Here is a 14,450-nt window from a genome sequence, read left to right as displayed (position 1 = left end):
CCCTCGAAGCCGCGCACAGAACGTGGGCACAGAGTCTGCAGATGGCTGCTCCTGGGGGCCCCCTTCCCTGCTCCCCGACAGTGGGGGCAGAGCTCTCAAAGTTGATTCCGAGAAGAGAAACAACTGATCCCGGGTGCTCCGCCCCTGGACGGGATGCAAGGAAACCTCCCTGGGCTCTCAAGCTAACCTGGCACCATGGGGATTTAGGACAGCCCCTCTTGTCCCTCTGCCCCCTCCCCCGGCTTGGCACAGCCCCTCTTGTCCCCCTGCCCCCTCCCCCGGCTTGGCAGACATCTGCGGTCCACGTCCCCCTTGAGGTGTTTTCTGAGCCCCTCGGATCCCCCTCTGATCTGAAGACCGGGCTGGCGCTAAGACCTTACAAGGATGAGCTTGGTTAAGCTTCCCAGTTAGTGGACCCATTTTAAGGAAGAAAGAGATAACAGTTTTCAAGGTATAAAGAAATTTGCCAAAATCATGGAGGTCGCAAGCAGAAGAGGTGGCATTCACATCCCACATCTAATTCCAGGGCATGTGCCTCAGACTTGAACAACTGGAGAATAAAAGCAGTCAGGGCCCACTCAAGACCTCAAGGAGCCATGGGGAACTCAAATACGACGACCTAGACTTCCGTCAGGGTTAGGGCTCTAGAGCCCAGTTTAGAAATTCCTGTTTCAGGCTTCGGGGTGAAACACAGAGCCCCCAGAATCCGCAATCCACCTGGCTGCCGGGTGATTGCAGCTCTCAGACACCAAGCCCAGCTACTCTGCAGTCAGATGGGAGCCCACAGAGCCCCGCAGAGCCTCAGAGACAGAGGGGATGGAGCCGACCACCTCCCTTCATGTGACACTGCAGCCCCACCACCACCCCACCCCAGTTCCGCCTCCACCAGCTCCCTGCTCTTGGCCTTTTCTAGATCACAGGTCCACTGGAGGCTGTGGAGTCAAAAGGGCTGAGAACTGCAGCCAGCACAGGTGAGTTCAGCTTGGCTGCTTCTTAGCTAAACAACCTTGGCTAGTGTCCCTGGCCTCAGTTATTCCATCTGTTAAAAGGGGAAAACAGCGCCTTCTCTCCCTTGGAGCAAAAGGGGAGAGATCAGAGGCCTGTGTGCCTTTGGCCACCAAACCTGATGCTGGTCACCTCCCGCTCTGTCACCCCAGGAACGCAAGCCTCTCTCGGTGTGGCTGACGCCCCACGACCAGGAGAGTTAACCTACAAAAGTGCTAACCATCAAGGGCAAGTATGCAGGTTTGGCGCTCATCAAGGCCTTGACTATCCATCAACAGCTGGAAGGTTACGGTTGACCAGATGATATTCTGCAGCCGTCCCTCAAACATCAGAATCACGCGCTCCACCAAGAAGGGATCGGAAGGCCCCTAGTGCTGGCTGCCTGCTTTCAGACAGTGAGGTCCCGAAACTTTCTGGCTGCCTGCTCTTCTCTTGAAAGTCCCCACCACCTGGGGAGGCCGTGGTGGCCGAGCCTTGTCCTGCACCATATTCCAGATTGCAAATACAGGTGGGGCCCCGCCTGGCACACAGCATGGGCTCCGCGCGCGTCTGCCGCCCTGAATAGCAGAGTCTGAGCCCCTGATGGTCAGGATGTTTGTTCCTTGAGCCCGTCTGTGGTCCAGAGGAACACTCTCTCCTTTCACTTCAGCTGATTTCCTCCGGTTCAGAGCCTGGGAGAGGTGGGGCGGCCGCTCCTCAGCGCTCAGTATAAATCTTCCAAGAGTTTACTGGCATGAACGTTCTCTCCCTGCAGCCTCCTCTCCCCTGGCCCCGGCCGGGGAGCGTCTCCTCACAGGACATACTTTCCATCCCTTTAATCATCTTTATTGCCTTGCTTTGGACCCTGTCCCGGTCCACATCCTTTGCGAGGTGTGCTGACCTCACCGGGCATTTGTTAACACGAGCACGGCTCGGCGGAATGCCGGCTTCCCACTGCTTGTACGTCAGGCTCCCCTTCCACGTTCCTGGGCCACACTGCTGCTTTCCGGAGGCCTGCACTGTCCAGGGGCTTGGGCTGAGAGGGGTGACCTGGCCCCCGAGCGGAGGTGTGGCTGACGTGGACGTGGACAGCAGCCTGCCCCTGCCTGGGCCCAGGGGGTGACTTCTCCTGCGGAAGCTCGGGGACTCCCTGAAGCTCCACACACATTCTGGGGACCAGGGGGCAGGGGAGGAGTGACACACAGCCTCTGCCCTTCCTGACCCCTCCTCAGTCCCCATGTGAACCCCATTTCTCCTTTGGGGGTGCTCCCTACCTCTTCCCTCTGAGGGGAACCCAGAAACCAGGAATTAGCTGCACAGCAAAAAGGCAGCACATAGAGAACAACGACTGCACTCTGGTAAGGCCAGGAGCAGGCTGGGTCCAATCTCCCTGCTCTATCTTCCCTTTCGATGCCCCTACACGAAGTGCCCGGTGGGTCTGTGTTCTAAGCCCGGACTGCCTGCCTCCCAGCTGGCTGAACACTCACCGTCCTCTGGGAATGTTTCCATTCCACTAAATCCACCAGCTGATGACATTCCTGGGGACTGGACCTCCATCCACCCCAAGTTGTGGCCACCACCCAGCACCCCTTGTTCAAGGGCCTTTGTGTGTGTGTGTGTGGTGTGTGTGTGTGTGTGTGTGTGTGTGTGTGTGTGTGTGTGTGTGTGTGTGTGTGTGTGTGTGTGTGTGTGTGTGTGTGTGTGTGTGTGTGTGTGTGTGTGTGTGTGTGTGTGTGTGTGTGTGTGTGGTGTGTGTGTGTGTGTGTGTGTGTGTGTGTGTGTGTGTGTGTGTGTGTGTGTGTGTGTGTGTGTGTGTGTGTGTGTGTGTGTGTGTGTGTGTGTGTGGTGTGTGTGTGTGTGTGTGTGTGGGTGTGTGTAGTGTGTGTGTGTGTAGGATGTGTGTGTGTGTGTGTGTGTGTGTGTGTGTGTGTGTGTGTGTGTGTGTGTGTGTGTGTGTGTGTGTGTGTGTGTGTGTGTGTGTGTGTGTGTGTGGTGTGTGTGTGTGTGTGTGTGTGTGTTGTGTGTGTGTGTGTGTGTGTGTGTGTGTGTGTGTGTGTGTGTGTGTGGTGTGTGTGTGTGTGTGTGTGGTGTGTGTGTGTGTGTGTGTGTGTGTGTGTGTGTGTGTGTGTGTGTGTGTGTGTGTGTGTGTGTGTGTGTGTGTGTGTGTGTGTGTGTGTGTGTGTGTGTGTGTGTGTGTGTGTGTGTGTGTGTGTGTGTGTGTGTGTGTGTGTGTGTGTGTGTGTGTGTGTGTGTGTGGTGTGTGTGTGTGGTGTGTGTGTGGTGTGTGTAGTGTGTGTGTGTGGTGTGTGGGGGGTGTGTGTGTGTGTGTGTCGGGCGAGGGGTGGGGGGGAATCAGGGACCTTGGGCAAACCTTGCCTCCAAGAAGCTGCACAAGAAGAGGTATTTTTAGTTCTCTGAGCAACAAGCTGGCTGGGCTGTTTCTTGGCTCTCTGAGAACAGTCTCTGTTTAGTAAAGGTAAAACCACAAGCTACCGCCTTTATCTAAGAAGAAATCCCCTGTAGAGGAGACACTCTTCAAGCAGAGCCTTCCCCACTGCCTCCCTTCCTTCTTTCCCTCTTTGTCTTCCTCCCTCCCTCATTTTCATCCAGAAATCATTTACGCAGGTTCAAACAAACGAAAAATACTCTAACCCTGCTTTTGCACAAGTGGCCACACATGAAAGAAACGTTCTGCACCTGAACTTTTCCATTCGAAAGACACTCTGAAGATCTTTCCTTGTTGGAGAGCCTTTTAGGAAACAAAGTTTCAGCCTCCCAGACGCCCAGCCTCAGTTGTTTGCTCCTATCCAGAGCTACCCCAGGCGCTTTTTTTGGCCCCTTGCTGTCACCCAGTTCTCTGCATCCCAGGGGAGATTCCAATTTCTGCCTTAGTTTAAGACAGCCCCCCCCCCCCCCCTTGACACATCGAGGGCATTCGAGAGAAGCAGCGTGTGCAACTGCTGATCTGTGTGTCGCTGTCACAGCCCGGCCCAGCACAGGCCAGGGACCGGGTGGAGGAGAGACAGAGAGTCCTAGACCTGCAGCTCCAGAGCCTCCTGGAGGCCATGTGTCAAAACACACTCCGGCAGGTCAGAGTCCCCCGAGGACTGCTATTGTGGCTGCCCAGTTGGTGCAAAGAGCTTTCCTCTTCCTCAACTGCAAAACCTGCCCTGGACTCCTGCAGGGATCCAATCCTGGGGCCGCCCCCGACCCTGTAACCAACCCCACTGCAGCCACGTCACCTCTTATTGTATCAGCTAGTGACCAGAAAAGCAAAATGCAGGCCAAGACTGCAGCTACACAAGGGCTGGCAGAGGCAAAGAAAACCCAAAGCTGGCGATCGAGAGTCTCCTACCTTCGGTCATTTCTCCTCCTCCGGAACAGCTTCTTCGTGTGCGCAATCTCCACCTCGTGGGGCATCGGGTGGTAGCCCTGTGTGGTTGGGGGAGGAAGAGGGGCGTCAGTAAATCTGAAAGAGAGCAAAGAACTTCCGGGTCTGAACTAATCTACAACAACATCTACAACAACAAAATGAAACCGAGAGTTTGGAAAGGCTAGGCTCTGACCGCCAAATCCAGATTGAAAAATGGAGAATATTTGAGTCTATGCATTTCCCACCAGGTGATGATGGTGGAATCATAGAACCAAAGAACAGGGGGGTCCCTAGACTTTGTCAAATCCAGCCATTCAAATGAGAACACTCAGGTCAGGAGAGATGGATGAGGGTGTGCAAGGTGTGGCAGAGAATTAGCAAGAGAATCAGATTGGAATCTGATGGTGGACAAGCTAACCCTCTAACATCAGGCCTCCTAACACCAGGGGAATGTGACTATCTTCTCTGAGCTGTGGAGAGGACCAAGGAGGCACAGCCTCCTTGCAAACCCTGAGCCTCATGCAGATGGAATGTGCCAGGATCCAGGTTTCTCCTCATCCTAGTCCAGAAGGCTTCATGCAGTTTTTTTTTTTTTTAACCAAAGATCCTTGTTACTTATACTCCTGGGGTACATTTAGGGGAAACATGCAAATAGCTAATATCTTTTTAAATGTTAAATTGTGGAAAATTTTAAGGTTGGTCTTTTGCATATATTGTCATCATGATAACAACTATGTATATATATGTTTACATCAAGGTTGGAGAGAAGTGTTAGTAGCTCAGTCATGTCTGACTCTTTTTGACCCCATGAACTGTAGCCCTCCGGGCTCCTCTGTCCGTGGGATTTTCCAAGCAAGGATACTGGAGTGGGTTGTCATTCCCTTCTCCAGGGCATCTTCCCGACCCAGGGATCGAACCTGGGTCTCCTGCATTGCAGGTGGATTCTTTACCACCTGAGCCACCAATATATTTACACCGAGGCTGGAGAGAAACCCTTTTCTTACCATGCAGGGCTGATGGGAGTAAAATGCCAGGCAGCAGGCAGAATTATTTGCAGAAGGTGAGCTGATAGCCAGCTCTTTTCTTATTATTCCCCTCTCCCCAGGAAAGTGTGTTCTGGTGGGACACAGGAAAGTACTGCCCTTCTATTATGGTCTGGCTGGGGCAGGGTGGGAGGGCTTGAGCGTACCTAAGGCTGGCGGTCTGCAGGGAGGCAGTGGCCTGGCTTGGACCCGGGACATCTGGGCATGGGTCGTGATGCAGAGTGCACAGCCTGAGCGTGGTCCTTATGCTGCCCACAGGGCCCTGGGTGTGCAGGGGTCAGAGGGTGTGACAGGCCCAGTGTGCTAGAGAGGGCTCAGGGAGAGTCCAGCGAGCCCCTAGCTGCACTTTATAGACAAGGAGACTGAGGCCCAGACGCTCGATGGGGACAGTGCATGCCACCCTCTGGATTCGGGCTCCACAGTGGAGGGTCCTGGCGGGCTGCCTTCTCTGGGCTTTGCCCCTGACCACAGGGCTGATCAGCCTTGGACTCTGGTAACCCCGTCAGCCTCGAGGTGCTTCCTGGAGCGGGAATGAGGGCGCTGGGGGGACAACAGACTCAGGAGGACACAGGGACCCTGGCCTCTCAGACGCTGGCCCTAAGACGCCCATTGAGTCCAGGGAGCGAACAGCACACTTCAAATTTTATTTAATTTACATTATTTATATTGTCGGTCCCTCCCTCACAGCCTGTCTCTTGCCTCCAACAATCGGCCGAGAAGGCATGAATGAATTCCGGCCGGACAGCCACAATGGGGCCCTGCGACCTGAGGATGTGCTTTGTTTAATGGTTTTCTCAAAGGATATTATTTGCTTTCTTTAATACAAAACACAAACAAGGAAAAACACCAAGTCTTCCCCTCTCATTTCCCCTCTCCCACCCTGACCCAGCCCCGGGCTGGCCCCTTCCCTCCCTCCCAGCCTCAGGTCAGCGCAGGAACACACTGGGCGGGCCCAGCGCAGACAATGGCAGGAAGCCGAGGCTCCTCTCAAGCCGGAGGCCTGGACGAAGAGCTGGGCCCCGGGGTCGGGCTGAGGGAGCTGTCCCGATACTTGGCCTTCCAGGAGCTCACGAGGGGCCAGCCTCCCCTGCCCAGGCTCCAGAGTCCTGGGCTCTGAGCTGCATCCTTGCCTCCCCGCTCCCCACGGCCGTAGCAGAGGGGAGCTGCCCTGGTGACCCAGACTCATGGGGTTCCAACTCTCTGCCAGGACTCAGTGTGGCCCGGGGGGGCAGGCAGGACCACTCAGGGCTTCTAACAAAGCCACTACTCTGACTTCTGTGTTCTTCCATTGCCTCCAAATCACTAATATGAATGTTCAGTTCAGTTCAGTTCAGTTGTCGCTCAGTTGTGTCCGACTCTTTATGACCCCATGGACTGCAGCACACCAGGCTTCCCTGTCCATCATCAACTCCTGGAGCTTGCTCAAACTCATGTCCATTGAGGCGGTGATGCCATCCAACCATCTCATCCTCTGTCGTCCCCTTCTCCTCCTGCCTTCAATCTTTCCCAGCATCTATATAAAATGTCAGAATAGTTAAAAGTCTGGGCTCTGGAGCCACAGTTCTTGATGGCTATGTGACTTTAAACAGGTGACCTAAGCTCTATGTGCCTCAGTTTTCACATCTGTGAAATGGGGATGATAATAATAGCATCTGCCTCCTAGGGTTCTTCTGAGGGTTAACTGTGTTGATAAACATGTAAAGAATGTACAGCAGTGCCTAGGATGCAGCGAACCTCAGTCAGTATCGCTGGTGGTGTCACTGCCATCCTCGCCATCACCATTTCTCCCATCACGCTGACCCTCTCTGCTCAGGGCTGAGCTGAGTGCATCAGGACGAGCAAGGCTGCTCTGCTTCCTGTTCTCAGGCCCCCAGTCCTGGCAGACAGAGTCCAGAGGAGGCAGTTAATGGGGAAGAGAGTGAAGAAAGCTCAGGTTAGGGAAGATGGAGGGAATGAGCAGAGAGTGTGGGGACCAGGCAGCGTGCTAGGAAAGGGTGGAGGAATTCTGCCTGTGTTCTCTTTGGTCTAAAGCTGGTGGATCCCAGTGGGAGACCAGAAATCAGCTGAACAAAGTGACAGAACCAAGCTTTGCACTCCTGAGGTCTTCCTTCCCCAGGAGCACCCCAAGGCCAGTGCTGTAGAGGACTGGCCCCACCCACAAGGCCGCCTGGGCCCCGGCCTACTGGCACCATGGTGAATAAATGAATGAATGCCTGGGGCACCTGTGTAGAACTTTCAAACCGTCCTGTATAAAACGGGGTGCACTGTATTTATACAGGCTTCACTGGAGGACCTTCTTCAATCAGCCCCTTTGTTCTTCAGATTCAAACTGGCAGGGGTACCACGTGACACACACAACCCAATACGCTGCCCACTACCTCCAAAACAAGGGCATCTGGGTGTCAAGAGAGGCGAACACGAGGCCAAAAGAGGAAGAATGAGGGAGACTGTGAGTTTAGCTAAGACCTGCCATCAGATTAGCTGCTGACCCAGGCTAGCCCAAGTTCTTCAAAGCCACTAGTGAGAGATGAGGCTTGTATGTGAATGTTCAAAGCAGCAGTATTCATAACAGCCAAAAATGGAAACAAATCAAATGTCCTTTAACTGATGGCTGCCTAGATATGTGATGGCTCCATACAATGGAGTTATTACACAGCCATGAAAAGGAAGGAAATTCTGATACAGGCTGCAGCATGGATGAATCTTGAGAACATCATGCTCAGGGAAAGAAGCTAATCACCAAAAATCCCCATACAGTTCAATTTCGTTTTTACGAAATGTCCAGAATTGGCAAATGTGCAAACACAGCAAGTAAATGAGTGTCTTCCAGGGGCTGGGGAGAGGCAGAATGGGAAGTGACTGCCAGTGGGCTCCAGGTTTCCTTGGGGGGTAATGAAAACATTCTGGAATTTGGACAGTTGCATAACCTCATGAATATACTAAAAACCATTCACTCATATTATTTTGAAGGGTGAATTTTATGGCATGTGAATTATATCCTAATTTTTAAAAGGTGGAAAAAATTTTCCAGGTAGAGGGAATAACAAGTGTTTAAAAAAGAAAGATCCAGCCACAGTGAAAAATGTACCCGCCCCCCCACCCATTCAATTAGGAAGCAGCTGCCCTAAAACAGTTCCTACAAAAGGGCTGGAAAGGGTGGTATGTGCAGGACCGGCATCCAGTGACAGGAAGGACCAGTAAGGAACCTGGAGAGCAGCATGAACTGGTGTCCCCAGGCCTGGCCAGGGACAACGGGGCTCTGGCTTTAGACCAGAGATTTCTCCCTGCTCTTTAGATATTAATAGAATGTACCCCTTGAGCGGAGAATGGGAAATTTATCAGGTCAGAATGACCATTTAAGAGTACACAGTAGCCTTTGTTCTATTTCTTTACTCAATAAATTCTTCTATCCCATGCTCCGAAAGAGCCCCAGGTGGACATCAGTCCAGGTATGAGCACCACCCCCACCCAACCCCTGCAAATGAAGAAGAGCCCCAGCAGCCTCTGGATCACCAGCTGGTGTGTGAGTCTGCTCAGCCAGTCAGGCAGGCCTCTGCAGCATTTCCCTGGACCCCCCTGGCCCCTGCTCTCCTCCACCTCTCCGCTTGAGAACCCTTCTCCCTGAGCTCTGAGACCTGGCTGCAGCTCCCCTCTGTCTAACCTCTGAGCACTTTCAATAACTAAGCAGGGCCTAGGAGACAAGTAGATTATATAAACCAAGCCTCTCCAGGGAGGAAGGGAAGATAATACTCCTTCTGCATGCAGCTCAAGCAGAGGACACGTGAAACACACACACACACACACACACACACACACACACACACACACACACATTCACTCCCATCCCAGAGGTCAGCACTGGCCTAGGATGTGGCATTGTGGGCACCATGTTACTGCTCGGGTTGCAGAAACCCATTAATGTAAAATCCGCCCATCCCGAGGCAGGCTGAGGCTAAGACCTCACAACCTGGGACAGCAGGTATTTCTGGGGGATTAAGGCAGGTGCAGCAGAGCTGCTGACCCTAGACTGGGAATACAGGGGCCTTGCCCTCAGACGGCAGCTATAAACAAGCATCTTGGGTCTGAGGGTCATGCAAGCACGCTGAGCAAGCCGACACGTATGATGGGTGGCGCTGAGACCAGCTGACTCTGTGATAAGAGTGATGTACGTCCCCCCAGCCACAGCTCCCCTCCCCCATGCCCCACACTCCCCACCCACCCACCCATCCACCCAGCCCATCCATCCATCCACCCATCCACCTACCCATCCATCCATTCACCCATCCACCCACTCACCCATCCATCCACCCACCCTACAAATATCATTGTTTTAGACACTGCAGATACATTAGCGGAAAAGCAATGGGCAAATGCTTGTTCTTACAGAGCACACCTTCTAATGACAGGAGAGAAAGGAAAAACAAGTAAATAGACAATATGATCAATGATGGAAAATCCTATGGAGCAGAACCAGGCAGGATAAAGGGATGAGGGCCGCAGGGGTGGGGGTGGTCAGGGGAGACGCCTCTGTCGCTTGCCAACTACCCATCAGTCCATCAGTCCATCTGGCCATCGTTGGTTCTTCCTCACCGAAGCAGCTCTGAAGGGCAACCACATGCCAGGCGCATCAGAGGGGAAATAGCAGAACGAAGAGCCCCAGTTCCAGCCCTGGGAGCTCGGGGGAGCGCAGACGCGCAGGCCGCCGCGTGCACGGAGGTCTCTGGCCGCCGTGAGGGGGGAGCGGGCAGCTCTGCCTGGGGCAGGGGCAGGGAGGCCTTCACCCGGGGTGCTCCCTGAGCTGAGTGCTAATGGGTGGACAGGCGCATGATGGAAGAGAAGAAGGTATGTTAGGACCTCAGCCTGTGGGCCAGCAATACCCGCAGCACAGGTGGGTTGTCTAGAACGAGCCGGCACTGCAGGAGGGGGAGGCAGCACCTGGTGTTCCATGGGCTCCCGACCGCAGTGGCGCACGGTGCCACCTGTACCGTCCTCTTCACCCCTACAGCGGGCAGAATCGGGTGCCCCCCCAAAACCAGCTGGAGTCCCCACGTGGGTACAGACCGTATTTGGAAAACAGGGTCTTCACAAATAGGATGGAGTTAGGATGAGGTCATTCTAAATATTAAGGTGGGCCCTAAACCCAATGACCCTTACAAGAAGGAATTTAGAGATTGAGACACAAGCTGTGTGAAAATGGGGGTAATGTTTGGAGGGGGGAAGCTCTGAACCGAAAAAAGGGTGAGGATTGTTGGCAGCCACTTGAAGCCAGGAGAGGCAAAAGACGATTCTTCCCGGAGCCTTCCGGGGGCAGCGGGGGGTGGCCCTGCTGACACCCTGACTCCAGACTTCTAGTATCCAGAACTGTGAGACTGCAAATGTCTGTTGCATTCAGCCACCCAGCTGATGGTACTGTGTTCCTGCAGCCCTAGGGAACGAATCCACCTGGCCCTCCTGTCCCAATCCTACACAGCCACCCAGGCAGGCGTCCACAGCTCAGGGCCTGCCCGATGGCCTCCTCTCCCGCGCTCTCAGCATCCCCAGGTTCTCCTTTGAGATCCTGTTTGACACGGGAGGTCCCTGAGTCTATCTGATTCTCCCTGGTAAGCAAGCGCTACTGATCCCACGCGGTGCTATTCTGGAAACTTCACGGGGTGTTCCTGTGGTGGGATGCCAGGCTCCTCGCCAGACACTTTCAGTCTGGGTTGGGGGCAGTCTTCCAGCCCCCTATCAAACCAACAGCTCAGTCTGCTGCCCAGGTTTCAACCTTCACAACATATCCTGATCTCTTTGAAATGACAGATGCAAAATTCCTACAGGACAGGCAGCATGTGACCTGACTCTGGGATGATGCTTCCTGGCCGGGCCCCACCCTCCAGGTTAGTTTACCTGGAGGGACCAGGAGACAGGAGGGAAAAAGGGAGACACCTTGAGTGCAGGAGACCTGAGGCTGCAAGTTTCTTTGCTCCCTGGCCACCTGGTGGTGCCCTGGACCCGGGTCCCGGTTGGGAGGCTGCCAGACGAGCCCCCTAATCCTAAACCTCACCCCCAGGTGAGTTCAAAGGGCGAGGACCCATCTGGCTCTTGGACCAAGTGCACGAAGCCCTGGAAGGGTTCCGGGCTCAGGTAGGTATTAATTAAGTATCTGTTGAAGAAGAGAAGGGAAGGAAAAGTGGGTGGGAGCCTCAAGCTGGTTGAGCCTCTACTGAGCAAGGTCTCTGGACGGAAATACCAAGAGGAGTGGTGGGGCAAGCACACAGCACACCTCTCCACCTCTTCGGCCCCGAGGCAGGGCTCCGGGACGGTGCCTCACCCAGGGCTGAGATTCCAAAGTCAGCCAGGGCGGGGGGCCAGGCCCCGCACACCCCCTTCACCCTTGCTGCACCCGCAACTTCTGAGACGACCTGACCACGGCTCCATCGGTAGGCCTCTGTCCCCCACCTCTCCAGGGGAGCTTGCCCTGACCCTGGCCCTCTCTCCACGGGCTGGTGGGTGCGGGCCCCCGGTCACTGCTCTGCCTGGTTCCCCTTCAGTCTTGCGGGATGAGGTTTTGAAGGGCCACACAGAGCTCAGTCCCACGGCCGGAAGCTTCACGGAACTCCAGGTCCACTTTCTCCTCAAAGGAGACTTTCCTGATATTCCCGTGACCTGTGACCTCTGACCACTAACCACCCCCGGACCTGGGTCTGATAGAAATCATCCAGACCTATTCTCACGGATCTGTTGTCTCTCTCACACACCAGCTCTTTGCAAACGGAAAGTGCATAACACAAAGACAAGAGAGCTTCTTCCCGCCGCGTGAAGATCCCACCCCGACTGTGGGGCCTGCCCCAGCCCTGCCCGACTGGACAGGCCTTCAGGGGGAGCTGGTGCAGCTGGGACATGCGGGGTTGGAAAGCAAGGCTGAGGATCCTGGCCCAGGCCACGGGGCGGCGAGAGGTCTCCACGTGCAACACTATTCAAAGCCATCCTCAAGGTGACTCCAGCCAGAAATACATACAGGGTGACAGGACTCCACTGCCAGGACATGCAGAACATGGTTCTTTCCTACACGTTGGCTGCCTTTCCTAGCACACCGCAGTGTCCTGAGAGGTCAGCCCTGTGGCCCCAGACCCGCCCTCTCCAGACACCTGCCCACTTGGTTATCCATCTCTCCTGGATAACTGAATCTCCATCCTGGCCTCTTGGAAACCACAGCCCCCTCCTCTTCTTCCCGAGGTTGAGTATCAGTCCCACTTGTCACTCCCGAGAATGCTTTGAAACGCCTGGAAACTAATGGCTTCCTCCTCTCCAGAAAATTCCAGATGACCCGGAGTGGAGGGTGCCATGGACAGCAACCCAGAAGAACTGGATGTTGGTTCTGCTGCAGCCACTGGGTGAGCCCAGGGAGCTGGAGCCCCACGGAGGCAGGACAGGCTCAGGCCAAGCCAGCTGGGCTCTGCAGGCCCTCCGTCTCCAGCCCAACATGGGGAGACATCCCGAAGGCAAACAGTACAAAGGAAATGGAGCACTTGGCAACTTAAGGGGCCATAAAAATACCAAGTACAGCTCCCCTGACAATGAGTTTGTCTCAACAGTGGAGCCTTCCTCTTGCTGGGGTCATGTTTTTTTTCATAGCTTCTAAGAAGCTATCCTACCAAGCTCCACGTGGGCAGGATGTGTGGGTCACGTCCAAGCTGAAACAAACAGGTAATGTTTCTAAAATTCCTGGAATCTCCAGGCTGCACAGCTATTCAGAGCAGCTGACCTGTTTCAGAAAAAAAGGTGGGGGTCGGGCAGGCTAACTCATGTCTCAGTTCGTGATCTTCTAATTTTTCTTTTAATTTATTTGTTTTAATCAGCAGAGACCCTTTTAAGAACAATACCTCAGCTGGAGTCCCAATATGAAAACACAGATAAAGGTCAACAGGGCAGAGGTGCAGAGATTGCCTCTGAGCGATCAACGCTCACCCCCTGCCTCTGGCCGCCCCCCATTTGCACCCTGAACTGTAAACCTACCCTTCACCCACTCTGAAAGACTGGATGTTGGCTCCACAAGACCTGGACATTGTTCCAGAAAAGGAGCGTAAGCAAAGCTCTCTGGTCAGGGTTTAGTGGGGTCTGTGCACACGTGCTTGCAAAGTGGCTTCAGTCATGTCCGACTCTGTGAGACCCCATGGACTGTAGCCCACCACGCTCCTCTGTGCATGGGGATTCTCCAGAATACTGGAGTAGGTTGCCATGACCTCCTCCAGAGGATCTTCCCAGCCCAGGGATCAAACCCAGGTCTCTTCATGTCTCCTGCACTGGCAGCTGGGATCTTTAGCACTGGCGCCCCTGGGAAGCCCAGCGGGGTCTACTGCACATGAATATTCTGCCTGTGGAGAGGTCTTTGGGGTATGGACCCTCAGCATTCATCCAGCAGGCGGGGGTTTGAGCCTGTACAGGGGTGCGGTTACAGAAGGTCAGGTTGCTGGAACGTGGCCTTCCTTAGATGTCCTGAGCTAACAAAACCCATCCCTCCTTTTTCCTTCAAGTTGGGTTTCTCACTGTAACAGCCTCGTAACTTGACTAGTAAACCCCACAGAGCCTTTAGGCAACCCGGGTTCCAGCACGGCTGCCTGACTGGGATACCCGTGGGCAGTGATCTCACCCAGCCCTCTGCTCCTTCTCGTGAAAAATGAGGATGAAAATATTTGCTCTTCCTACCTCCTGCGTCACGTATCTTTAAATATATTTTGAGTTGGGATCTGTTACGTGTGACCAGAAGAGTCCTAAATAGTTCAGATGATGCAACTTTAGGTGTTGCTCCAGCTGATCTTAGCATATCCATGAAGTCCAGCAAAGTAAACATGCGGGTCCCTGACCCTCCCGTGGCCAGCCACGTCAGGAAGGATCCCCTGGGCAACACCAAATACAAACGACATGGGCTTGATAATTTCTGAGTGAACAGAAAAAATAGATGAGAATGTTGATGCCAAAGACAGGACCTCAAGCTAACAGAAAAATGATAGGGAATTGTGTCTGTGTTATGCGGTATAAAATGTAAAGCAAACAATTACTAAAGTCCTGCT

General features: G+C 54.0%; 1 protein-coding gene across 6 annotated transcripts in view; it reads right to left on the bottom strand.

Moving 5' to 3' along the window:
- The window catches only part of CTIF (cap binding complex dependent translation initiation factor), a 323,017-nt gene that overhangs the window by 142,961 nt on the left and 165,606 nt on the right, over positions 1-14,450 (bottom strand). For all 6 annotated transcript variants that reach the window (XM_070361994.1, XM_070362000.1, XM_070361995.1 and 3 more), the window contains exon 7: positions 4,340-4,416. In XM_070361994.1, coding sequence (XP_070218095.1) covers positions 4,340-4,416 — 77 coding nt within the window. The remainder of the gene's footprint in view (positions 1-4,339; positions 4,417-14,450) is intronic.

The sequence above is a fragment of the Bos mutus genome, chromosome 24 (assembly GCF_027580195.1).
Source record: "Bos mutus isolate GX-2022 chromosome 24, NWIPB_WYAK_1.1, whole genome shotgun sequence".
In the NCBI taxonomy this organism is placed as follows: domain Eukaryota; kingdom Metazoa; phylum Chordata; class Mammalia; order Artiodactyla; family Bovidae; genus Bos; species Bos mutus.
This window is presented reverse-complemented; position numbering and strand designations above follow the sequence as displayed.